Below are 21074 nucleotides of genomic sequence, written 5' to 3' on the forward strand. Positions count from 1 at the left end.
TATATATAGGGTCAGCATAACTAACCTTGATAACCTTGTTTAAAATCCACTCTAATAAATTGGGGGTGTGTGCATCGTTTGATGAACTTCTAATGGTTCCAATTGAGTTTATCTTTAGTATCTGAGGCAATACGTCTCTAGTTCTGTTGGGTTAATTCACATTTTTCTCATTGAATCAAGAATGTAAATTAAGACAAAATGATTCTTTTTCAATTTCATGCTGAAGTAGCTCAAGTTAGTGAATGTAATTTCTCCTAACAAGAAAAATTTATCACTGTACAGCTCACTCAGTTGCCTCTGAAGTGAGTTGCGATATGCATTTACAGAAATGAATGGATAAAAAGATTGACAAATGTGGTAAGAGAATAAGCTGTACTTCAAGAAGAGATAGGCACAATTAAATGACTTTTAACAATTCCTCATCTTTATTCCTGTTTATAGCATCTCTGCAACAACTGCACTATCACACATTACAATTAATTTTTATGTGAAAAGGAGCTTTTTGTTCGTCTGGCTTTCTCTATGGTAGCAAAAATTCTAGCAAAAGGCATAAGAAGCCTTGTGTTCCAGTCCTTGTGGGCAAGTAGCCTGTGAGGCCTCAATTTCTTTACCTAACCTCTCAAAACTCTGTACCTCTAGGTTCTAATATAAATAAAAAATTCATAAACTAAATGGATATATTATAGATATATGCATATATATACACACATATGTATCAATATATTTATACACATACAATATTTTTAGAGTACTTAGACAATTAGGTTAATTGAACTAAATTTTCACCTTAGTTCTACTGTTAACTAACCTCATTGACTATCAGTAAATACATTCTTGATCCCACTGTAGTCGCTGAAAACTATGTTGATCCCTTTTGAACACCTCTAGTTTTTGGCAAAATCTTGTGTTGTTCATCATTTTCTTTAAGCACTGAATTTTTAGTGTTATTTGTTAATTATTTAAACAACCTTTCAACTTGTTTTTAAAAAGGAACTTAACATGTATATTACATTGCACAAAATGGGAAGGTAAGTTAAAAGTGTAAAAGGAAAAAGCTAAGAGAAAAAAGTTTTGAAATATAAGACGAACTGGTACATCATCAAATGTGAGATATTTGCTAGAAGTTAGCCACAGATTTAATGCTAAGATTTCTAAAGCTCATATGAACAGAGAATCAATCAAATTATAAGGTTCACCGTATAAGGTGAAAGAAAAGAAGTTGCTCATAAACAGAACTATTCTTAACAGTGAATTTTGAATTTTATTTTTCCCCATGGGATCTTAGGTAGCAAACTCTAGGGAAAGTATGAACAACATCTCCTACAACATTCTTAGATTAAATAAAATAGTAAACTGAATAGTTTTTTTTTTTTTTAAGTATAATGTCCCTAAATATAGTCTGCTGATAATAAAGCCATTTTATATGGAGCAATATGACGGTGGTAAATCTATGAGACTATTAGCAGGTCTGCTTTATCAAGGTTAGATTTTAGAGGATTTAAAGGAATCTATGGAGTGTGTATTCTGCATGCAATCGTCCACAGTTACATTCAGTCAAGCTTTTACTAGATATTGAACCACGGTGAGGTGGATCTTATAAATCTTCATCGGTAGCAGTAGCTTATTTCCTCTAGGCCAGTGATTCTCAAACTTGAGCATGCATCCAGAGTTTCTGATTCAGCAAGTCTAGGGAAGAGCCTGAGAATTTGCATTTCTTACAAGTCCCAAGTGATGCTGTTACAGCTGGTCTAGAACTTAACACTTTAAGAATTGTTCTTCTAGGTCATCAGTTATGTGTAGATCCATAGACTTTAACAAAAAGTTAAGTGACAACATCCTCCTGAAGAAAGAAATATGCCTAACAAGGGCAGTGAAAATGAAACAGAGTCACTCACCCAACAAAAGATTATCTTGACATATTCTCCAAGATGAATTATTTTTAAAGTATACTTATTTAGAAAATGAGATGATGCTGAACAGTTTCTACTTTCTAACTAGTTAAAATGTGGAGTATTTACATAAGCATTTTTTTTCTGATATTAATTAGATAGTTCTCTCTCTCAAGATCACTCCAGCTTATGATAATTAATACAATGCCATCCCATATAAACAGGCTGTTAATATTCTGCTCCCAGTTACTGAATGTTGCTTCTGATGATGCTCCTCAATCTGACCTTGTATGGCCCTCTACAGTTAATAATTTTCTACTGCTTGTGTTGCACTTAGACGATATTATAATTATTTTTTTCATATATATTTAACTCACATTGTTAACTTCATGAGCAAGGACTACATATTCCTTTGTAACACCAGTGCCTAGAATTGGTAGTCAATAAATATTTATTGAAATAATCAGAACAAGAGATGCAAATGTTTTTAAGTGGATTAAATCTAAACTGCTGTGAAGTTCATAAGAATAGAAACCAAATACAGTAATAATACCTGTGCACTTGCTGATGGCTATTTCAAAATTTCTAAACATAAGTTATATCTGCAGGTCTTTTGTTCCCCATTATTAAAAGTAAAGTTACATGAAGTCAAATTTGAGAAAGAAAAGCTCTATAATCATTAAACAATGTGTTGTGTGAGGTGGTAATTAATATTTATAGTTAATAACTCTATAAAGCAAAAACATTTCAATAGGTCTTGCATTGATAATAGCAGGTGTTTTAAGGAATAAAGCACTAGACTTGGAGACATGCAGACCAAGGCAATTCTATCTGTAGTCATCCAATCTCTGTGGGCCTTTGTATAGTGCTGAACTTTTAAAATTTCGATTTCATTGTCTATAAGTGAAAGTAACATTATTGCCCTCATCTTATTTTAAAGGAACTTTCTGAAGATAAAAGGAGAAGGTGAACATAAATGCCATTTGAAAACCATAAATTGCTCTATTATTTTTAGAAAATAACATAATTCAAAGCACATGGTGTTAAGTAAAATATATTCATTCTTCGTCATCCCTACTAGCAACTATATCCATCTGCAACTTTTAAAAGCCATTATTGTATATGTTCTTAAATATAATTACTCTTTAAAATTTTTTTAAATAATTTTTTTAGTTTTAGGTTATTGGGTAAACAATAGGAAAAATGAAAGCTCTTACTGAACATGCAAGTAATTAAATGTTTAGCAACATTTAAATTCTCCTTCTATGCCATTAGCAATATTCTGCTACTATGAGGGTTTAACTACTCTAGTTTATGTTTTTGTCGACTAATATTTTTTTGGACATTCTGAAATTTACCTATTACCTTCTAACTCACAGTCTGGGAAGCCAGTTACTTTCTTTGATCCATTGGATTCTACTAGATTATGAACTTCTTGAAGTCAATATTATTACACTATTTTACACAACATTTTATCACCCACGGTGCATTCATGAATATGTGTAGACTTGAGAGTTATTAGTAAATCAAATGAATAAATATTTAATGAACTGGACTGTATATTATTAGACAGTAAAAGAGTTTGAAACATAGTTTGAATTCTTCAGGAAATTCAAAACTTTGGTTGATTAATATTATATACACACCTGAACAGTTAAATAGAAATTTAATATATAAGTAACAGTGCAAAAAACAGGAGTGGATATAAGACCATTCAATAAAATATATTTCTTCTAGTTTTAGTAACTTGGAATCCTCAAATTAATATTATAGGTAGTAAGTTGTAGGTAGGAACTATTTCATTAGATGATAAATTATATACTTCCTTATACACAAAAACTCAATTATTTACTTCTAAATTAACTAGTAATTTCTGACCATTATATTTTGTTAATCACTTTCCAAGAGCAAAATTTCCAAAATATTAACTATTTTTCTCTCTGCCTTTTCGCTACTCTTACCTGGAAATATCTTTTCCTTTGTTAGAGTTGAAAATGAAAATGCACTCAATGCACATAAAATGCATTGTGCTAGCACATTACATTCCTACCTTGAGAATTTTATACTTAAAAATCTAAATTAAATTTTAATTTTTGGTGTGTAATTTCTTAAAAATTAGAAAATATCAGTTGAGGCATATACAATTGATTCTCCCTCATAGCAGAATAAAGCTTAGTGCATCTGCACTAACATAACATAAACTACATTTATATTTCTTTCTAATAAATAAAAGTTAACACTTTTCCTGTTGTGACTATAAAAATAGCTTTGTTTTATTTTTTAAAAATAGCTATTGATAAGAGAATAGCTATTCTCTAGAGCAATAAGTATAAGCAGATTTTTTTTAAGTATAGCAATAAATGTTTACTTATTTTGAAAAATTTTGTTATCATTTTTGATATTCGATCTTATTAACACACATTGAAGCTAAAGAAAATGGCCTGTCAGAATAGCACATAGGCTTTGTTTTATACGAAGACAGCCTCTAAACCTGCTCCATGATGTTTAATTGCTGAAGAAAATTTACTATTTAATAAATACAGCACTTCTCCCCAAGCCCCCAAAACTGATTGTTCAGTTAAGTATAAGCACTCACTATATAAAAAATAAAAATGTTATCAAAGTTGCTGAAAGTTTGTACTAATAAAAAGGAAATTTTGTTCGCTGAGAAAAATACAGTTACAGCAATTACCATAATATTAAAATATCAGAATTCTATTAAAATATTAAATATTAGTAGAAACAGTATTTTAATTAAAATACTCTATTCGGTATTTTCCATAGGACCTTACGACGAGGCATATCTTGGAAGAGCCTGGAATTTAAGGGCTGCAGGGGATATGTGAGCCTCTGGACCCACATACTGACCTGGAGACCACCAATGCATTCTAGTGCAAATTTCGACTTTGATCAAGTATTCATAAAAGCTCCAGGCTTGTCAGAGTCTCTACAGTTTGTGTATGTGGTAAGGGGTAAAGTAAGAAATGAAAACTTTCAGGCCCTCTCAGTAGTAGATATGATGAGATAGCTGTACCTGATTGTGCATGTAATAATGCTACCTTCACATGTACCTCCACAAGAATGGTGAACATTACTGCATTGGCATAAAACTGTGCCACTTGTCATTATTAGAATGAGAGAGTGAATGTTTCAAAAATGTAAACAATAAAAATTAAAGGAAAAAAAAGTTGATAGGGCCTTTGTGTGACGATACAGGCTAATAAAGCTAAACATCACTCCAAGCATTATTATTTTATAGAAATATAAAAGCATGCTGTCAAATTTTTACCACTAGGTTGTTTCATATACATTTCAGTGTTGAGTCTTTGTTAACAGTGAATATTAGATTTGTTTTACTTTTTAAAAAGATTGCTGAACTTACAATATTATTAATTTCATGTTTATATGAAATTAATGAATTATTTATAATTCTGGCTAAGGAGCAGGGACATCTTCTGTTGAATTTTGCAACTGCTGATATTGTGAAAAAGATGGATTTTATGATCATTTTCTTTCCAGTAATTGCTGGTAGTTGGAGAAAATCTGATCTGAGGTACTTTAGTTTTCTTGATGCTGGCAAAGAATAAAAAAAAAAGAAAAGAAATATTGCTTCAGTATCATAGTCTGAACTTGAAGCAGCTAAAATTGTGGTGGTACTGAATTGCAACTTAAGAGTAATTTCAAGTCAATTTCTTTTCAAGTTATGAACACTCTAAGTATACAATTCTTTGATTTTTTAAATGGAATGCTGCTTTATATTCCTTCAGGCAAAATGCCACTTAAAAACTTGACTTAGTTATTGCAAACTCGAATAGATTTTCAAAAATGCATACCCTGTTGATGTTTAAAAAAATTAATAATAAAATTTGTCCCCAATTCTCTAAAAATAATTCTTTGGTATTTTGGAATTATGCTAATTCAAAAATTCCAGTTCTGCCACTATAGACAGAAGAACTGGAAACATTAGTACAATTATAGAACAAGTCTCAGTGAACAAAACAAATAATAATCTTTGCTTTCTATTGAATAATTTCTTCTCATGGTACCATCCTGTTAGAAAAGTCAACTTTTACAAGCTCCATTGTCTGACAAAAAGAAGGAAAAGAAAAAAGGCCAAACTGTCTCAAGGTCTCTCCATGATTCGAAAAGCATCTACAGAGAGGCACAAATCTATTTTTAAAGGTCACATTCTATTTGCATATAACTTCTCAGTTTCCTTCAGTAAATCCATTTTTCTTCTTTAACCCCTACCTAATAAATTCCCCAGTTAGAACTAAAGCTTTATTGTCTGTGTTTGCTCCCAGTCTTGAGGTAGGTGGAAGAACAACAATATATAGATACCATTCTGCATCCCACCACTCTCACTCCCAATCCAATTTAGTGGCTCTGACTCTACAAAGGGAAGAAAAGTAGGAAGTCATACATAGGGGAAACTGAATAAGGAAAGGAATAAGGACAGTGAAACTATGGAATTATGGAGCCAAATGATAAATAAGACAGATTTCTCACTACTCCTATCTAACCCACATACTCATGTAATTAGATGTGAACAGACTATTTCTAAACTGTAACCAAATATTTATCTTTTTATTTTCAATTGATTTTAAATAAATAGCCAGGGTTATAGTCTGTTGTCTGAAAAACAACTTTTATAAATTGGTGTGAATGAGATCATCCCTCAACTACTTTTGGGGGAAAAAAGATGGGAAGTAATTGCTTTTTCAGTCAAAAACTTAATCTTAATCCAAAGGAGAAGAAATACTTTTAAAAATGCAGTGTTATAATAGCTGCGTACAACAGAGATATCTTTAAAACTTTAAAAGTTTCCAACTTCTAAAATTATTATTGATTATCATTTATAAAATATCTAAAATTTCATGGACAAAATTATTTAAACCAGATATAGCATCTGTTTTTGCAAGTGGAGTAACCTAATAAAATCTTAACACACAGTAGCTTTCATTCTTTATTTTTTTCTATCAGTCTTTCTAAAGTGTTCTTATTTCGCAGGATTGTTTTATTAAGACTTCAGGTTTGTGAGGCCATTAACAGGAAAATATTCTAGAACCTACTTAGTAATAAAATTTCAGAAGTTATAAATTGGTTGTTAAAGATATCCAATGAACACCTATAATTTAAATGCTAGGTAACTTAAGTTCTACTTGGGAATTGAAATACATCCTCTTAATTCCATTGAAAGTTATGCCACAGACAGAGCTTAACCTTAGTTTCCAAATTTATAATTAAAATTAATAAGTTGAGGTGAAAGTTTTTATTTGACTACTTGTTTTTAAACTTTTAACACAGCCATGACCATTTTCTCTCTGATAAATTTTGCTTATCAGGAAAGTAAACTGAACCTGAAGATTAGTGCTCTGAGTAAAGTTGAAAGTTAAAATCTGTATTGCATGTATGCTTAATCCCAATCTTGTGGTCTCTTGAGTCATGTAATCTCCAAAAATATGAGTTTTAAAGAGGTAAATTTGCACACATGGAGAGCCATTCTATAAGGATTATTTTTTACTGATTAGAGTAGACAAGAAGTATAAGTAGCTTGTTTCAACTGTCAGGCTTCCTTACCTAACTCAATTAGCATTTTCAGTAAGTATTAATTTACATTTACATGGTTTAAAATATGTTTTGACGATTGGCTTCATTGCAATCTCATGAGAAGTAGTATCAGTAGCATAAATCACTATTGCTGTAGTGATATTGACTTCATTTTGCAGATGAGGAAAACTGAGTTTGAGGGAGATTAATGGGTAAGATTGCAGACTCTGAAGTTACACCACCAGGGTTTGTATCACAACTCCAACACTTATTAGCTGTATGACTTTGGGGAATTTGTTTAAATCTCTATACATGCATATTTCTGTGAATTAGGAATAACAACAGTATTAATCTCAAAGGGTTATTGTCGGGATTACATAAACCAGTATATAAAAAGTGCTTAGAAAATCACCCAGAATTTAGAAAATGTTCAGTAAGTATTATATATTCTCTTTCTCCTTGTTCTTCTCGTTATCATCAAGATTATTATTTCATCAATATTACACAGCAAGTGCATTGTCCAGGACCTCAACTAAATTCTCAATAGTGTCAAAGTGCACAAACATTTATCTTGAAATGCTTCACTAAGTATTCAGATATGTTTGTTTAAATATTCATAAATATATTTATATGGTCCCACCCATTAACTTTTTAAAACTATATTTAAAAAGGTGTTTTAATAAGACAAGTACTTTCATTTTAAGAGAAATTTAAGACCAGTAAAACTGTATAAAACATTTCTGTTTATACCAAATGTCCTTAGTTTTTCAAATTCTACCATTGAAGTTCTATAAAAGACAACAATATTGCTTTGCATATGCAATTATTCAGCTTGAGTTTGACTGATATGGGATATTTAAAACCATATGTAAAGATTCAGGTGTATTTTTATATTAAAATATTTCTATTTTAATATATTAAAACATATTTTAGAAAAATCTTATGTTGATTTTTTAAAGAAATCAATTGAGACTGGGTTGCAAAGTGTATTTCAGTAAAAGTAATGTTTTTATTTAAAAGATTTTAAGTTGAGAATTTGGAGCGAAATAAACATATCTTATAATATTTTTAAAATTTAGAACTAATTGCATTAATAATGTTATACGATTCTCAATTGTGCATAAATTTATATATTAAGAGACTTTTTCCAAGTAAAAATTATCCATTTTTGTTCATAAAAATCTGGATATTTATTTAAATTCAGAGACCATGGTATCTTTACTGCTATTTCAACCAATACCCAGTATTCAGCAAATGGAAAATTCTGTAGAATTAAACAATAACCCAAAATGCATTCTCTATAGTTAACTCTGATGTAGAATGCATAATGATTTTTATTAATGTTTCTCTAATTTAACTTGTGTTATCTAAAGATACTTTACGAAGGCACAGAATATTATTATTTATGAATAGCTTGGTTAATAATAACATACTAAGGCTTTGTCAGAACAATTTGAAATATATTTTCCTTAAGCAAAAGTTAACATTAAAAGATAAAGACATTTTATACAAATTTTACATAAAACCACCATTTATTTCCAAAAATGTCAATACTCAATGTCCTTATTATTATTACTTTGCAAGAAATGTTTTAAAAGTCACATTTTTCTCATATAGCTGTTAATATATCATAATTTAATGACATCAAGAAGATTTTAATTCATTCTTAGCAAAGCTTGTTAGTGCTTATTTGACCACTGGATTATATCTTAAAATTATTAATAAATTACTACTAATGCATTGGAACATTAAAATAAATGTGCTTTAACATCCTAGTTTATAGTGGAAACTGAGTTTGGAAGATACACAAAAATTACACAAATTTTTTTGACTTTTTTGATGTTGTCAACAGAACACAGTAGGATTTGCAGAGGATTCTCATCTACTCTTAAAAGTTGACGGTGCAATTTAAAAAGAAAAATCCAAATCAGTACCTTTGGTAAAGTTTTATCAAAATTACTTACAAGGTAATTTTAAGAATAAGGTCATTTTCTCCTGCAAGAAAAACTCACCCAAGAGTTATGAAACATTATTACTAACATGGACTTCATAGAATATTAAGAAAGATAGTTATTTTATTCCAATGTGATTTATATCCTTAACTTGTAAAGGACATTTAAAACTTAATTGAGTAGGAATTTAAAAGGCTGTGGTGTCATAGATATAGTACTAGAAGTAGACCAGTAAATTTAATTTTAATTATAATAAGGAGAGGATGTTCCAGGATTTTACTGTTTTTTTTTTTATAAATGAACATCTAATTTAATTAAACTGCAATGCCGCATTTATTATAATCTGAATTATACATTTGTCTATTCGAAAAGTATTTATTGAACAACTACTATGTTAAGCACATGTTAAGCACTCTTCGGACATGGTCTTTGAAGTCAAGAAGTTTGTATACTTTATTATGGCAGCAAGATATATAGATACAAATAATATTTTAAAGGCAGTCTAATTAATTGCCAAATGAATAGTAGCAACATCAAATAGAGGGGAAGCATAGTAAAGGAAGAATGTCATGCAGATGAAGTGGTCAGGATTCACAGAAATTGCAAATCTTGGGTTGAGATATATGAATGGGATTGAAAGCAGAGGAAGTCACATGTTGGGGACTACCATGTTCAAAATTCCTGAAGCAAATTTTATTTCAGAGATACCAAGTAAAACTGAACACAATATTAATATTAAAAAGTCTAGAATTAATCTATAGATATGTTGGAGGTTTTGGAATTTTTGAGAAAAGTATTTAATATTATGAAAGTAATAGTTTAAGATTATATGGGAAATATGCAAGACTGAAGAGTAAGAACAAGAAGAAGAAGAATGAAAACTGCAAACATGGAGATTAGCTGTACAATAATCCAGATCTGAGAAAATGAAATGTGTGGCAGCGGAAAGACAAAACAGAGTGGAAGTATTGATATTCTGATAGAAAATTTAGCCTGGTGATGTTTCTTTCTATAAGGAGATGGGGTAAGTGAGAAAGAAATACAGGATGATTTTATGCAAGTCTAATTGAGTGGAAAATACATGAGACCAGTTTTTTTTTTTTTAACTAATTTTGGCAAGATGATATATCTGCAGTTTCCGTCTACTGCATGGAATGCAATTTCCTTAAGATTTCTGTGATCTCAGGAGTCTATCAGCTGAAACTTGTATGATAGAGCACATTTTACAAAATCACGGGGAGGAGGAAAAATTGAGAAGAAACATTTTAACAAGCAATTTCAGTCTAGAAATTTTAGAATTCTCTTCTATCATAAATTTTACAAATATTGTCTGTGAAAGGCAACATTAAAGCTATATCTACATTGGTTAGCCTATTATTGCCCATGAATTACCAACAGTTACGCTGATTTATTGTTTTCTTCTTTCTTTTTTCTTTTTCTTTCTTAAACTATTCTTTCATAAACCAATGTTTTAACTTAATTGTGTGTGCTAGTGCAGTGTAATACAGAAGAAAATATTTACATCTGTATGTGCTTATTCCATGCAATAAGCCAAGAATAGCTGTAATGGAGAAGAAAAAAAAGCAACATAATTTTCTAAAGGAGGAAAATGAGAGAGAAACAAACCTTTGCGAATGTTACCATATTCCTCTATTTCAGCATAATCAAGAAATACTTTTTACAACATTCTTACATTTATATTTTCCAAAACGTATAAAATAACATGCATTTTTATTGTCGAGCCAGGAAGAATCAGATTGATAAGAAAGTTTTGTGAAGTGATCAATGTTCTATACATTTCCTATAATTTCAAATTACTTTCAGTAGAAAAATCAAAATTTGGCAATTGAGCAAACTGCTACTTATACATTTAAGCAAACTGCTACCTTTACATTTAAAAAAAGGAAACAAAATATAGAATTATAATTTTGAAAAACTAATTCTAATGTCAATTTTTAGTTGCCTCCATAACATGGAGAGGATTCACATGTTAACGTTGTTCGAAGGATGGAGTAGGGTTTCTGGGCTAACTGCCAATTCCTATTAGAATTATTTTCCCCTCAATCACTAGTTCAAGCATGCATGATATTTCAGTGCATAAATAGTAGCACAAGTAGGAAATATGAGACAATCCTTCCCTCTTGATCCTCCTGTTATAATGAGTACTAATGGGATTTAATTTCTAGAGTACTGCATGTAGTTCTGAGACCCTGCCGATGAGAAGTAATATAAGGAAGTAAGAAAGGAGAGGAATCAATGATGATTAAGTTAAAATCAGAACCTAAGCCAGAGTGACCTCTCCTTCAAAGCAGGTCTGCAATATTTTCACAATTAAGTATCAATAACAGCAGAAAATGTCCCAGATAAGGAACTAAGAGGGCTACAGCCCATGCCTCACTACCTAATATGTTACAACTTCTAAATATACTATTTTGATGTATATAATTTTTATCTGAGATGAACTGCAAAGAATTATCCTAATATCTGAACCAGGAAATCAAATATTCTGGGAAATTTCCTGGAGAGAGCTTGCACTTGGCTTTAATAAAAGCAGAGAAGCAAGATTTTAACTGCAGGGAGGCCATAGAGAATAGTGATGAAGTACAAATTAACTTCACATCTTTTCTCACTTCTGATTCTTTAGGAAGATACTGGTTGTTCTTCTGAGTGGAGAATCTTTACTTGTCCTCCTCCTCTAACACAGGCTATTTTAATCTGTCACACTTTGGAGTACACTTCGTAGCTTGTCTTTGTCATTCTGCATTGATGCATACATCTCTTAGACTCCGATTGTTTACTGTGACCCAGAGGTTTATTATAGTTAGAATGGCTCTACAGGATTAGATACTATCAACATTTCTCAGGCTTAGTGAGGTTATAAATACAGATTTAAACATCTTTAAGCTTTTGAAAATTATATAAAAATAAAGCTAAATTATTTCTTTACAATTGTTTCTAAAATAACTTTAAAAAATGTATAGTTAATTTAAAATACGTGTATAAGCGAGAAGAAAGGTGGTAGAAAGCTTATGTATAAAACTACAAACAAAAGGTGATGACAGTAACTGTTTATACAGTGACTAAAGTTAGTGACCTACTTCAAACTTGTTATTGAATTAAAATAACTTATATCAACATATGCTCAGAATTGGAAAAAACAGATTATGAATAAGAGATTGTTTCTGACAACACATAGATCCATCCAGCAGACATTAAATACTTTTGTGGAAGTTTTAGTTGTCATTATTAGATCAAGTTAAATTAATTTTCAATCACAATCATTATCTAGAGCTAGAGAATACTGGTAGTTAAATGATTCATCCATATTCTACTATTTTTTTTTTTTGGAGAGTGACGAATGTCTACAATGATTACTGATCACTGTTGTCTTTGGAGCAATTTCTCACTAATGGGTCTATGACCCTTGACATCAAAAAAATCATAATCAACATGTTTCCAAGTGCTGCCAAAGAGTACACACACACACACACACACACACACACACATTCGTGCTTATATATACAGATATACAGATATATATATATACATACACAGATATATAGATATAGTATAGTATATATGTACTACGAATATTTTGAAAATAAATGTATATATGTATAAGAAAATATATAGCAGATATATGGGAGACAAAGGGTGTAGTAATTAAGAATGCAGGGTTTTCAGTCAGAATGCCTGGATTTGAATTTTTGCTTTACTTATTAGAATGTGGTATCTTCCTACTACTTAGGAAGATTACCTAATCATTCATTATCCCTATTTTCTCATCTATGTATTAGGGAACATACCTACACTTTACCTCCAGGGTTACTGTGAGTATTACATGAGATCATACATGAAAAATACTTAGAACATTGCCTGAAATAAAGTAAAAAATCAGTAAAAGTTGCAAGATGATGATGAGGAGGAGAAGGTGGAGAAGGAGTAGAAGAGCCAGGGGGGTAGAAGGAGAAAAGAAGGCAGGAAAAAAAATAGTCACCTTTGACAAGAGTTCGAATGGCTATTCATTACTTTGATGCAGACAATAATAAAAAGTACAAAAACAAAACTTTTTTTGGCTACCAGCCTTTTCCAGGTCTCCTGAATTCAAATTTAAGGAAAATGTACTATGAGGTGTTAAAGTGACCAAGACTCTCCCAAATGTATCTTTATTATTTCCTTCTCACTTAAGTTCAAAGTTTAAGAAGAAGAAATTACTCCTATGTCAAATACTATAGAAACACTTTGGTTCCAATGTAAAAATGAAATTACCAAGAATTAATGAGAGAATTTAAAATTATTCAGAATGATCAGGATATCATAGTTTAAAAATAAACACAATACCATTAGTCAGTTAGTCTAATGTGAACAAGTGACAGCTATTAGGCAACTCAATTAGTAAATTACTGTGGTAACCACAGTAATACAGCAAGATATTGAGTAAAACTTTTGTTTCTGATATGCCATGAAAATTTTAATATAGATTTGTTTCTGGTTAGATCATAAGGCAATAACTTTAAAAACCTTAATTATATGGTCTTCCATCTAAGTTTTTAAATTAATGTACTGTACATCATACCTCATCCTTCTTTTAATTCTTCTATCCGTATTTTCAAAATTGTGCTTCCATGTACATGAATGTCTACTAGCTATGATTCCTTCATTGGAAAAGAAAAACCATAATATTTAGCTGTGAAAACCTTATCATGTTTCCTATGAGATTTTTCTGAGCAAATGTATTAGTATATATTGTTGATTCCAGATCACAAAGAGCCTTCTTAAGTACTGTTTGCAATAATGTCCAGTACTCATAGATTTTTACAAATAGTCTATTTTTACAAATGCTTGCTTTTACAAAATCTAATTACATTTTAAAGATACTACCATGGGGTGGAGAACACTACTGGAAAGTTGTCTAGGGAAAGAATAAGTCTCTGTTTACAAAAGAAAAAATTTTAATGGTGTCTACTTTCTTGTTCTTTTTTACTCAGAAAAAAATGAAGCATTATTTATGATACATTTTTAAATTGGCACTATATCATAGAAAACAGCAGACATGGTTAAACACTATTTTAGTGACTTGTTTCCTTGTTTATAATGAGAAAAAGCTCCCCTATAATAACATTTCTAAATATTGACTTGAGATTATAAATATATTAATCATCTATTATTATATGATGTGCTATTGAAGCACAAAACTTTTTACAAAATATAGCTTAATTGTGTAAAAGGAAGGAGAGAGAGAAATGTAGCCAAGTAACCAATATATCAAACTGAAAGTAGCGATTTGTAGTGCAGTTTCATTTATAAAGAAAAGAGAAGACTAGAAGATCAATAAAAAGGCATACAAAGATGGATCCATGATTGTCACTGCTATTCACATTTTACTCCTTTCAGCCACACCTAGTAGAACTCTACTGAATTAGGTCTGAATGCAAGTAGTAACTCTCTAAAAAGAACTAATAAGACAGAGCAAATGATTAGTCATGTCAACTTAAAACCTCAACTGTGGTAAGGGCTACTGATACCAGTGACTTGAATTTAGTGTCAATTACTCAGGGAAAGCATAAGAGAAGAAGACATGTCAGACCCAGTCCTTTGGTTCTCTATGTCAACTTTTCTATGTAACCATGATAATTAATTATTAATCCATCATTCATAAATGTATTTAAATTTCTTTTGAACCTATTCTTAAGTTAGGCCATAATCCTGAATAAGTTTCATAATTGTATTTCCTGTGAAAGAGTAATACATACTTTTATTTATTTGGTCCTGAAAGAGACCCAGGAGGCCCCCAGAAGGTTGGGTTGTTATGGAACTTGGTGAAATCCCCAATCAATATTTCTATATGTCTCATTATGATAGATTATGTCAATGTATATAATCTTGGTCATTCTCCTTCCTTATAAAAGTCTCTCCAACATCTTAATAACCTTAGCTATTTTTCCTTAGATGCTCTTCATTTAAAAAAAATATTTTACTATATTTGCTTCTAGAGGTCAATTTCAACACATCATAAATCTCTAGCTATAAATATACTGAGTTTAGAACTCAAGATACGCATTTCTCTCTAGAACTCTTCTTGATAAGGCCCAGAAGATTTTTGGCATTACTCTGGGCCAGTGTCTTTAAGAAAATAAGGGGTAGATTATCTTCTATTTTAACTAGGCTAAAGAGATACAGCTTTCATTACCCTGCTACATGCCTGTGCTTGTTTTAAGCATATTTATTGCTTTTATTCCATATGTTTTTCTGACATTATTTCTGTATGTTTAATGTTTTTCCCACGAGGAGGTGCTTCATGGCACATATCTCTCCATATTCTATAATAAGGTATAGTTCAAGTCTATTAAAAATGTGTTTTGAAGTATTGATAAGAACTAAATAAAAATCCATAGCTCTTTATTATTAGGAATAAGAAATGTTAAATACTGAGCAAGATTTTGGTCTATGTTGAAAAACAAACAAAAAAATAATTTACCCAACAATCCTGGGACAAAACAAGCTATGAGCTACAATCCATTACTAAATTGTGAAGAAGTTTTATGATCCAATTTTTCTTTTTTATATATTTAATCACAGTGAAGATATGTGCTGAGTCATGCCTTTTAAATTCTCTGGGCCTTAGTTTTCTCTTTCAAAACTTTAGGAGGTTTAATCAGAAATCTTCAAATTACTTTAGAACAGATGCTTCTAATCTGATTTCTCGACAGCAATTTAATATCTCTTTCTCCACAAATCTCTTCTTCTGAAAACTGTTCAAATATCAAAATGATATTTTTAAATATTAATGTGAAAGTATTTTTACTACTTTAAGCACTCATATTTATCTCTAAATTACTTTTAAATATTCTTCCAATGTCTAACTTTTCTGAAGACAAGAATTTTTCTTCAAGTGCTTGGGGTAATGCAAAAGGACCAATACTTCATTGAATTTATCTTATGGCCATGCTCAGAGGGCCCCAATCATAAGATCCAGTCTCCCTACTTAGTGGCTACCACAGAGGCTTACAAAGGGTCAGAGCATAATATTCGTACATAGAATTTCCATTCTTTTCTTTTTATGGAGACTTTAATGTTTTCAAATAAAAACTGATTTAAAATTTGATCCCCAAACTTAAAATTGTGATAAACTGCTCAAAGCATATGGAGGGCTTCATTAAAATTTAAAGATTGAAGAATGTAAAAGAATGTAATTGAAATATAATAACATAATTGTGAAACCGAAGAATCTAACCTTTAAACTACAAAATTTACATGTATAAATGGATAAATAATAAACACATTTGTATATTTTGGTAGTGAAATTATGGATGACCTTAAAATATGTTAAGTATAGATTACTTTATGTTTTAAAAATAAATATATTATGTAATATACATGACTTGAACATTGATTTCTAGTGCTCTATGGGTATATGATAAAGAGTTAAGTGAAGGAATAAATGGATGGAGGATAGATGGATGCATTTTTATTGTGGTCTAAGATCATATATCCTGCCTTAGATATATGGAGATAAAACTTGGCTTTCAGGCTCATTTTGTCAAGCTAGTACCAAGCAGGACTCATTTCTTTTACTTCTGCTGACTATACTTTCAAGTTTGTCATAATTCTCTCTGGAGTAAGAACCCAAGTCACCTTATCAATAACTTATCCATATACCTAGAACACAATTTAAAAATAATGACTAGAGCAAATCAAGAGATACCAGTTTGAAAGAAATACCAGAGTATATGAGATTGATGGTTGAGGAGGCTCAACCAATGACACTATGAATAGCAGAAGGAATGCTCGTTGTTGAATAACTGCACAGTTTGGGAAGCTACCTGAAATTTTAAAGGTTTGTGAACAGTGAGGTCTATAGGAGTTTACAGCAAATCCTTTGGTAAAAAGTCCTTAAACAACAACCGCTAAATCTTATATATTGTTACTGATCGTCTGCTATTTTCTAGGATTTTCGATTGAGTTGAAAGTATAAGCTTTAGTTTATTTAAAATCAATAAAAATAAATCAGAGTCTGAGTTTAGCTATAACTGGTTTACAATGAGAAGAATAGCTCCGAGAGAGAGAGAGGACATTTGTAATGCTGCACATACAGGGAATCTATATGGGTCTAATATTAAGCCATAGAAAAGTTTTCTTTTTTTTGATTCATTTTGTTGATGTGTGTAGCCTTTCAACAAATATTTGTATTAGTCACACATACCAGTGCAGTTAGCTGGTATATAAGGGGGTAGTCATAAATGGTGTAGATCTGAGTATTTTATAAGTAATTCTGAGAAGCCCTGTCATATTCTCTGAACTTTAAATGTATTTGGTAACCAAGACATTGGAATTTACTGTTCTGATACTATGGAATCCATTACATGTACAGAATATATTGTACAGTGCTACTATTATATGCCTACAATTAGGTGTCACATATGCTGGCACTCAATTTCTAAGTCAGAAAGACAAAGTTTATGTCTACCTTCTGCTTTTAAGGCATGCATAAGGGAGAAGCTTACTTTTAAAAAAGGTGGTGAAAATATAAAGGATCTATAGCTCTTCAAGCAAAACTCTGCAGGTCTGGCACTAATGTAGACATAGCCATGGGTGTGGCTTCAGGGAAAGATTGAAGTAAAATTGTTAGCTCTGATAAGTATTTTTGACTTAGAACTACAGTTCTGGCTGAGATAGTGTCAGAACTGTGAGAAGCAAGATTTGGCAGCATCTATCACATTACTCCCAGATGCTACCATAGGGGTGGTTCTTGTGGTTTGGAGTCATTTCAATGTAAGCAATGGAGGGCTCCTTTTCTGGCAAATGATTTGGAGGTTTGAAGGGGGGAGATAAAACTGTCTGCATTCACTTTGGGTACAGATAAGGGGCATTTCTTTACAAGAGGCTTTTTAATGTTGGGTCCTAATTTGCATTCTAGAATAACTGAAGTTTAAATAAACCTTAAACTTGATTATTGAGCCTACCACAGTTTACTAGTTTATAGTATGTTAGGACGAGGTAGCTCTTACTATACAGACTGCTGATACCTTCCCACTGGGCCTCTATAGCTTGGTCCAGGCCCACTTCCTCAGGGAAGACTTCTGTACCTACCTCCTTACCTCTGCTCTGCACCACGGCTGTTAGAGTGAATCTCTCCACTGTGCTTATATCATGTAATGGGAACTACACTTAAGCTACTGAATCTAAATGCAAGAATTAGATTTTTTTTTTTTTTCTGTAAACAGTGTCCATCCAGTCAGATACTAAGTAGAAATCTCTTCAGGTTCTATATCAGGTTTGAATTACTACTTTACACTTATTAACTGTAAATAAAACTTATAGAGCTAATGTCTTAATCAATCCAAGCTTAATTTTCTGGGGTTGATATAAAGATTAAATATAAATATAAAACACCTAGTAAAATGCCTGGCATAGAGAGTAATGAGCTTTCTACATTTACCTATTTTATTCCACTGTCCTATTACCAAATGTTGAGACTCCCTGTGGAGGCTTACATGACTTCTTTCCCTCTACACACACACACACACACACACACACACACACACACACACACACACAGAAATACATTTCATTGGTAATTCAGAACCATTTGCAATTTAGGAGAAAGCATTAGATCTTAAAGAATTAGAAAAAGGAAAACCTTAAATATAAAAAGAAAATTTTAAAGACCAAGTATATATCTATGAATAACATGGTAGTACTATTTCAGACTCTTATTTTATTATTTCATACTGATTTTTTAAATAAATCTTTATTTTTCAATTATTGTTGGCATATATTTTATTAGTTTCAGATGTACAACACAGTGATTAGATATTTATTGTCTTACAACTTACAAAGTGATCGCCCCAATAAATCCGGTATCTATCTGACAATATATATAGTTATTACAATATTATTGGCTATATTCCTTATGTTATACTTTACATCTCATAACTATTTTGTAAATATCAATTTGTATCTCTTAACCCCTTCCTTTTTTTTATCTACCTCTCAACTCCCTCCCATCTGACAACCATCAAAATGTTCTCCGTATCTATAAGTTTATTTGTTTTGTTTATTTTGTTCTTTAGATTCCACATGTAAGTGAAATTATATGGCATTTGTTTTTCTCTTTCTGACTTAACTCTACTCAGCACAACACCTTCTAGGCCCATCCATGTTGTTGCAGATGGCAAGATTTCTTTCTCTTTTATAGCTAAATAATATGCCATTGCATATATGTACCACCTCTTCTTTATCTATTCATCCATTGATGGACACCCAGGTTGCCTCCATATTGGCTATTGTAAATAAAGCTGCAATGAATATAGGGATGTACATGTCACTTTAAAGTAATATTTTGAGTTTCTTTGGATAAATACCCAGAAGTGAGATACTGGGTCTTTCTTTATCTCTTGTTATAGCCTTTGTTTTAAATTCTATTTTGTCCAATATAAGTATTGCTACCCCAACTTTTTGTTTGTTTGTTTCCATTTTCATTTAACATTTTTTTCCATCCTTTTACTTTCAGTCCATGTGTATTTTCTGATCTGAAGTGAGTCTCTTGTGGGCAATATATGTAAGAGTTCTGTTTTCTTATTCATTCAGACACCCTATCTTTTGATTGCATCACCTAATCCATTTACATTGAAAGTAATTATTAATAGATATATAGTTATGGCCATTTTATTATTTATATTCTTTATCTATTTTTCTTTTTTCCTGTTTAAGTTCCTCAAATATTTCCTGTAATACTGGCTTGGTGGTGATGAATTCCTTTAGCTTTTTCTTGTCTGGGAAGCTCTTTATCTGTCCTTTGATTCTAAATGATAGCTTTGCTGGGCAGAGTAATCTTGATTGTAGGTACTTGCTTTTCATCACTTTGAATATTTTGTGCCATTTCCTTCTGGCCTGCAAAGTTTCTGTTGAGAAATCAGCTGAGTCTTATGGGAGCTCCCTTGTAGGTAATTAACTGCTTTTCTCTTGCTGCTTTTAAGATTCTCTCTTTGTATTTAACCTTTGACTTTTTAATTATGATGTGCCTTGGTGTGGGCCTGATCGGTTTCGTCTCATTTGGGACTCTCTGCTCTTCCTGGGGTTGTATGTCTATTTCTTTTGACAGGTAAAGGAATTTTTCCATCATCATTTCTTCAGATAGGTTTCTAATTCGTGGCTTTCTCTTTTCCTTCTGGTATCCCTATGATGCCAATATTGTTATACTTGATGTTGTCCCAGAGGCCCCTTAAACTATACTCATTTTATTGGATTCTTTTTTTCTTTTTTGCTGTTCAGATTGGGTGTTTTCTGCTACCTTATCTTCTAAATTGCTGATTTGATCCTCTCCGTCATCTAATCTACCGTTGATTCCTCCTAAGGTATCCTTCACTTCAATCATTATAGTCTTCACTTCTGACTAGTTCTATTTTATGTTTTCTAGCTCTATTTTTGTTTTTCTAACTCTTTGCTAAAGTTCTCACTGAGTTCTTCTACTCTTCCCTTAAGTTCATTGAGTATCCTTACAACCAGTGTTTTGATTGCCTGCTTCAATTTTGTTTAGTTCTTTTTCTGGAGCTTTGTTCTGTTCTTTCATGTGGGACATGTTTCTTTGTTTCCCCATTTTGTTTTCCTCCTTGTGTTTGTTTCTATGTATTAGGGAGGACTGTCTCTCAGTCCTAGGAGAGTGGCCTTATGAGATAGGTGT

General features: G+C 31.3%; 1 protein-coding gene across 18 annotated transcripts in view; it reads right to left on the minus strand.

Moving 5' to 3' along the window:
* Positions 1–21074, minus strand: part of FOXP2 (forkhead box P2) — a 245159-nt gene that overhangs the window by 173941 nt on the left and 50144 nt on the right. For 3 of the 18 annotated variants that reach the window (XM_011372424.1, XM_011372420.1, XM_011372422.1), the window contains exon 2: positions 20832–20837. The exons of the other annotated variants lie outside the window; for them this stretch is intronic. In XM_011372424.1, the coding sequence (XP_011370726.1) occupies positions 20832–20837 (6 nt within the window). The remainder of the gene's footprint in view (positions 1–20831; positions 20838–21074) is intronic. 18 annotated transcript variants of the gene reach the window in all.

The sequence above is a fragment of the Pteropus vampyrus genome, unplaced genomic scaffold, assembly GCF_000151845.1.
Source record: "Pteropus vampyrus isolate Shadow unplaced genomic scaffold, Pvam_2.0 Scaffold206, whole genome shotgun sequence".
In the NCBI taxonomy this organism is placed as follows: Eukaryota; Metazoa; Chordata; class Mammalia; order Chiroptera; family Pteropodidae; genus Pteropus; species Pteropus vampyrus.